At 50.6% G+C, this 6504-nt stretch overlaps 1 protein-coding gene across 1 annotated transcript; it reads right to left on the reverse strand.

The window, feature by feature from the left end:
* Positions 1-2828: 2828 nt before the first annotated feature.
* Positions 2829-4728, reverse strand: LOC125523781 (geraniol 8-hydroxylase-like). Its single transcript, XM_048688850.1, has 2 exons — positions 3798-4728; positions 2829-3592 (listed from the first exon to the last, which is right to left on the reverse strand). Exons 1-2 carry the CDS (start codon positions 4689-4691, stop codon positions 2987-2989), a joined length of 1500 nt encoding a protein of 499 aa, XP_048544807.1. The 5' UTR covers positions 4692-4728; the 3' UTR covers positions 2829-2986.
* Positions 4729-6504: the final 1776 nt, after the last annotated feature.

The following is a 6504-nucleotide window of genomic DNA, read 5'->3' on the forward strand; positions in this document are numbered from 1 at the left end:
ATATGGCATTATCCTGCGATCGAGCCTATCCTCATCATTGCAACATGGATAGTGTTGCAGAACCTTTTTCAACACAGCTCATATTGCAGAAATATTGCAACAGCGATAGTGTTGCGGATTTATTTTTCCATAGGCTCATGGCCTTCTGCAACATAGGCCATGTTTCGGAAACATCCCGGCACAGCTTCATCGTTGTGCATTGTTGTTGAAGCACAAGTGATGTTGTTGAAGCAGCTATATTTCTGCAACACCGACCATGTTTCCGCAACACCGGAGATGTTGCAATCCTAGTGAGCTCACAACACCGGCCTCCTAACACCGTTGTCGTCATAGAAACAGGGCACACACACCTACAACAACGAGCATGTGATGTAGCACCGCCCAGCTCGCCTGATGTATCCGAGGATGGAGCACACGGCTATGGCAGTGACCCGGCTGCTCTGTCCCCAACGCCTCCGCTGCAGCAGTTTTGGCATCACGTGGTGATGTTGATGGAGAGCTTCGTGTTTGGGCGAGATGTAGATGAAGAACAGGAGAAAAGGTAGGAGACAGAGTGCTGACGAGAGGTTGGAAGCGAGCGGCTATGGAGTGGTGCATGGTCCTCGCTAGGACGCGTGGCACGCAGGCGACGTGGCTGATTCCTTTCCAGAAATCAGCCGGTGGAAGCCAAGCGTTTTCCTTAGAAAATTGCCGTGTGTAGGCTGGACTAGTAGTAGTTTGGTGTCCGTGTTAGCTTAGGATTTAGTATCCGACTAGGATAATTAAAGGAACATGTCAGATCAGGTGTACATATGTACATGCCAATGTTTGAGATTGTACGCTCAAGAAATCGAAAAAAAAACAAAGGGCACAACAAGGGGCCCTTGGATACAAGTGGTTTTGTGCGCGTGTTTGTCATGATGTGATCGAGCCGTGGGCGGAATTCCAACATATGACAGAACAATACATGTTTTTCAATCATCGGTTTATATTTAGGTCTACGATTACCTACATGATCACATGGTAAACAATTTGAATCCGGATTTTCATTGCAAAGGGCTCGAGGTTGAAGCAAATAGCTCGGAAAAAACAATATGCTCTATTCCTTCTATTCATTTTTATCTAGAGAAGCGTATGCAAACTGAAACGAAAAATAAATAATTTGAATCATCTAGTAATAAGCACATATAAGTATGTCTACTGCTAGCTAATGCATTAGACAGTAGCATACCAGAGCAGATCTTGAGAAATCATCTAGTGGTGATTTCCTGGAGGAAGATGCACGAGCTTGTGGCAAGGCAGCAATCGGCAATCAGCCGCGGCCATCGGGACATCAGCCCCTGCTCGTCCCCCTTGTCTCTCCCCCAGTATGGTTTGTCATTCCTAATGAGCACAAAAGAGGGGGGCAGTGCGTATAACGGTATATATGTTTTCTCTGTCCTAGAGCTGACAACAGCAGAGGCTAGACATATTAGCGTACGACGATTCGGGAATGCCGACGCAAACTCTTTTGACCTTGAATAATAATTATGTACCCTCTCCCTTCCCCGGATCCGCTCCGTGCCGCCTCCCCGGGAGGTGGCCGGGGCGGCGCGAGCCCCGCCCCCTCCTTCGGCCGCCCCCGTTTCTCCTCCCCTCCCTGCCGCCGCCGACGGGCGCCCCCGGCGCTGGCCGGGTGGTGTTGGCGGCGGCGGGGCCTGCCTGTCCCCGCGCGCGGGGCTCCCTGCCCGGGGCATGGGGCAGCTGCGGTGCTCCTCGGCTTGATGACGGCCCGGCGTCCCGGCTGCGGTGGCCGGCGGCACGTGGTGATGGTGCGGCTCCTTGGCGGCGTGACGGCGTGGTGGCGCAGGTTGGCTGGTGGCGTGCCCCCGGCCCAGATTGGGGCCCACGGGCCCCATCTGGGTCCTTGCGGGCCGGCCCCCGGCGTGGCTTCGTCGTTGTCTGTGTGGTGAGGAGGAGGAGGAGCAGCTCGGACGGGGGGCTGCGACGCCGACGGCGTGCCAGCTGCGGCGTGGAGGCGGGAGTTGTTCGGGCCTCTGAGGGCCCGGCCGGGCCTGTGGGGCCACGGGCCCGGTAGGCTCCTGCTTCGGCGTCCGGTCGGCTACCGTCGTGGACGGTGGAGGTGGGGCCCTCCAGTATGCTGACGGCGCGGCTGCCCTAGTCCTGGCTCCTCTTCTTCGTTGTGCAGGCCATCTTCGTGGTGCCGTGGTGAGACAGCGTGGGAAGCTTCGTGTCCGTGTTGGCGCAGGGTGGTGGTCGGTTTGGTGGCGAGCTCCGGAGCGCCTGGAGTGGAGGATGGGATCGGGACAAATCCCTGTTGGCTTGGCCGACACCGACGCGGTGGCGCATGAGGGTACCACCGGACCTTCCTGGAGGGCGTCGGAGCTACCCTTCCTCTTTCCTCACCGCGTACCGGGGGAAACCCTTGGCAGCAGCGTTGTCATCGTCGCGTCCCTTCTTGGAGGTGTTAATGGGTACCGGCGCTTTAGAGTCTCGGAGCTTGGGGGGCGATTTCCTATGGATGCAGCGGTCGCGAGGCTTCGTCGTTTTTGTCGATCCGCCGTTATCGGCATTTGTTTCTTTTCTTTTTTCTTTTTTCTTTTTTTTTGTTTGGACGTGATTGTGCTGCTTCCGTCCCAGCATCTATCGTTGGTTGTATCGGATGATTGCTTTGTAATACAAAGCGAGGGAAACTTTTTTTCATAATAATAATTATGTACTTTCTCTGTAAAGAATTATAAGAGTGTTTAGATCATTACTTTAATGATCTAAACACTTACTATATTACTTTATGGATCGAGTACTCCTTATTTTGAATTAAAACCATGACACTAATTCGTCGAAGGGAGTAGTTGGTAACACAAGCACATGTACCGAATAGACCATACAACCTTTTTCACTAGTAGCAGTATAAAGCAAACTCTTTTGGTTACTCCTTATTTACGCATGCATGTTGATGATGTTCCCATGCCACAAGGTCAGGTGCAGAGGAAGATGATGATTATGTTCAAACTGGCGTGGCTATAGCCTCAAGGGGCGTAACCATGGACAGGTTGACCCCAAGCCTTTCAGCCATGTCTAGCCCCTTCTTCTCCACGTCTACGGGAAGCCTCCACTGGAAGCGATGCAGCAAGGACGCGAGCATGAGATGAACCATGCGAACGGCCAGCGGCGTACCGGGACACATCCTCCTCCCGGACCCGAAAGGCAGGAACTCGAAGTCTCGGCCCTTGAAGTCCACCTCCTTCTCGAGAAACCTCTCCGGCATGAACTTTTCCGGCTCCGGCCATGCCTTGCCGTCATGCCCAATGGCCCACACGTTCACCAGAAGGCGTGTGCCCTTGGGAATTGTGTATCCCCGGACCTGTGTCATCGTCTCCGCCACGTGCGGCAGCAGGAACGGCGCCGGGGGATGGAGCCGGAACGTCTCCTTCACGATGGCTTGGAGGTACTTGAGCTGTCCAATGTCGGACTCCTCAACCTGCTCTTTAGAGCCTATCACTTCGTCGAGCTCTTCACGAGCTCTCGACATGGATGATGGATTCAGTAGCAGCTCCGCCATCGCCCATTCCACGGTGGCTGAACTTGTATCCGTCCCCGCGCTGAACAAGTCCTGATGACCAAACAACCATGTAGCGTGAGGTAACATTGCAAAGAGAGGACGCACGGAGGAATACTACTCTCTCCGTCCGGAATTACCTCTCGCAGAAATAAATAAAAATAGATGTACCTAAAACAAAAATACAGATACATCCATTTCCACAACAAGTAATTCGTGACGGAGGGAATACTCAATAAAGTATTTGGAAGATAGATACCGAAAGCAATGAGAGAAGGGTCTGGCGCTCGAAGCCCTGGTCATCGTCGGTGTTGCGGTAGTCGAGTAGCACGTCCAGGAAGTTTTTCTTGGCCAACTCACCTGCAGCGCGATCCTGCATGTGACGCTCGATCTGCTCGTCCATTATGGCATGTAGCCGCTGGAACAAGCCCTCGATGCGTCTCCTCAAACCCTGCAGGTCTAGCCACGCCAATTCAGGGATGAAGTCTGATAGGTTTGGCAATCCGACAGTCACGTTTAGCTCTGCTAGCACATCTTTGAACTCGCAAGGCTTGACATGGCGGTCGTCGAGCTCAGCCAAGTCGGTGGAGAAGATGGTGGAGGAGAGCAGGTTAAGCGCGGTCGTAAAGGCCAGGCGGCCAACGCCAACAGGGGTGCCCTCTCGTGCCAGCTGCGTTACGTGGCAGACGAGTTGCTGCACCTTCTCCTGGCGCAGGGACTGGTGCATGTCGAGGCGGTGCGGCGCGAAGAGCTCACCCGAGCACACCTTGCGTAGCGCGCGCCACCGGGGGCTGCTGGCCGGGAGCCAGACCATGGAGTGCGTGTAGTGCGCCGACACGTGGGTACCGTCCAGGACGAAGCGCCCGGAAAAAGCGGCGTCATGGTGCTGGAGGATGTCGCGGGCGGCGTCTGCGGAGGAGGCGACCACGGTGGTGACCGTGCCTAGACGGAGCGCCATGATCGGGCCGTGGCTCTCCGCGAGGCGCGCGAGGGAGCGGTGCGGTTGGGCGCCCAGTGAGAGGAGGTTGCCGACGAGTGGAAGCGAGCGAGGACCTGGGGGCAGGTTGCGACGACCGTCGGCTAAGAGGCCCAGAAGGTACACGGATGAGACAATGAGGATGAGAACTATTGTGCAAAAGAAGAGGAGCTCCATGGCTGGTGATCGCTTGGTGAGCTGAACTCCATGCGACTCGGAGCACGTTATATAGGGAAGCAGATGTACGTGTAATCGCACCACAAAAATGATGATCGGGCTGATTGTACCAAAAAGGAATGCAATCTATAAAGTGACTACTCGTAGTTATCATATTCGAAAAGAAGTCACTCAAGGGTGAAACATTGCTGTCGGGGGTAGGAATGATGATGGTTGTGTACTTTCTTCTAGCACTAATGGCATCGAGACGACCGTTCGGTTACGAACCTAACTTCTATTTATTGCTTTTTGAAATCTTGCATGGCATGATGATAATTGCAGAGGAAAACGATGGCTGGAAATATCATGAGCAATGCACAGTATTTAGTTTACTACCCGTACTCCCTCCTCCCGTACTTCTATTTGAATCAGTTCACTACTTAGTTACATTTGACAATTTATCTTGTTTTATTTATATTATGTTTATCACTAAGGGTATTTGAAATTTGACTTAAAATTGTACACATTTGAACTAATCTAAAACTGATGATCTAAGATGACGCTAAAAGTCAACTGCCTCAAATAAAAAGGAACATACGATAATAAGTAACAATAATAAATACCTTAAATACTCTAATAATGGACTAAAAAGAGATTAGATGTTTTTTTTGTAATGAAGTGATCCATCTATGCATGATTCGATGATGATGCCGTGCGGTAGATGTCGTGTGTCATAAACTGTGAGCTTATACTCCCTGTGTCCATTATGTTATAGCATTCAAAACATGTTCCGCAATATAAGCACTAAGAAAAATTGAATCGTACTCCACTATGACTAGCCTAATTTATGTATTGCTCTTTCTGCAATTATTGTGCTGATTCAGTGCTGAAGATATGCTCTGCATTTAGTCTAGCTATTAGCTAGTGGACTGCTCTTTTTCTGTAATGATAATATTATTTGATTCGAAAAGTGGTGTTGATGCGCCACCACACCTTGTCAGAATCAAATGGGGCCAACATGTGTTGCCCCATACTTTCTCTCGTCAGCTGTTAGTTGAGCAACCACCGCTTATATTTCTTATCTCTTAACTATTTATACAGTTTATTGAATCATAAGTATTTTCACAGTGATACAATATGATATTCTTAATAACTATTTATGTGCGCTAATCTTGTTTCGACAAAACTGCAATTATTGTAAGCGGGCCATGGTTCAAGTAGCAGTTTCAGAATGAAGTTGAATTTCACTGATCGCTTAAAAGATCCATATCTCCAAATGTGGCTTGGTATGAATTATTTGACTTGATTTTTTTCAACCTTACATATTTCCAGAAATTATCTTGCAATCAATTTACTCAAGTATTTTTTTACAAAGGAAATATATTAATATCGCGAAGATACCATGAAGAACTATATGTTTGGTGATGTTGGGGAACGCAGTAATTTCAAAAAAATTCCTACGCACACGCAAGATCATGATGATGCATAGCAACGAGAGGGGAGGGTGTCGTCCACGTACCCTCGTAGACCGTAAGCGAAAGCATTATGAGAACACGGTTGATGTAGCCGTACGTCTTCACGATCCGACCGATCCAAGTACTCAACGTATGGCACCTCCGAGTTCAGCACACGTTCAGCACGGTGACGTCCCACGAATTCCAATCTAGCAGAGCTTCGAGGGAGAGTTCCGTCAGCACGACGGTGTGATCACGGTGATGATGATGCTACCGACGTAGGGCTTCGCCTAAGCACCGCTACGATATGACCGAGGTGGATTATGGTGGAGGGTGGCACCGCACACGGCTAAAAGATCAACTGATCAACTTGTGTGTCT

Source organism: Triticum urartu, chromosome 7 (assembly GCF_003073215.2).
Source record: "Triticum urartu cultivar G1812 chromosome 7, Tu2.1, whole genome shotgun sequence".
In the NCBI taxonomy this organism is placed as follows: domain Eukaryota; kingdom Viridiplantae; phylum Streptophyta; class Magnoliopsida; order Poales; family Poaceae; genus Triticum; species Triticum urartu.

Coding starts and splice junctions, on each gene's coding strand:
- LOC125523781 (XM_048688850.1), bottom strand. CDS start 4,691: ATGGAGCTCCTCTTCTTTTGCACAATAGTTCTCATCCTCATTGTCTCA. Junction 3,593..3,797: donor CCCTTCTCTCATTGCTTTCG/GTATCTATCTTC, acceptor TTTGGTCATCAG/GACTTGTTCAGCGCGGGGAC.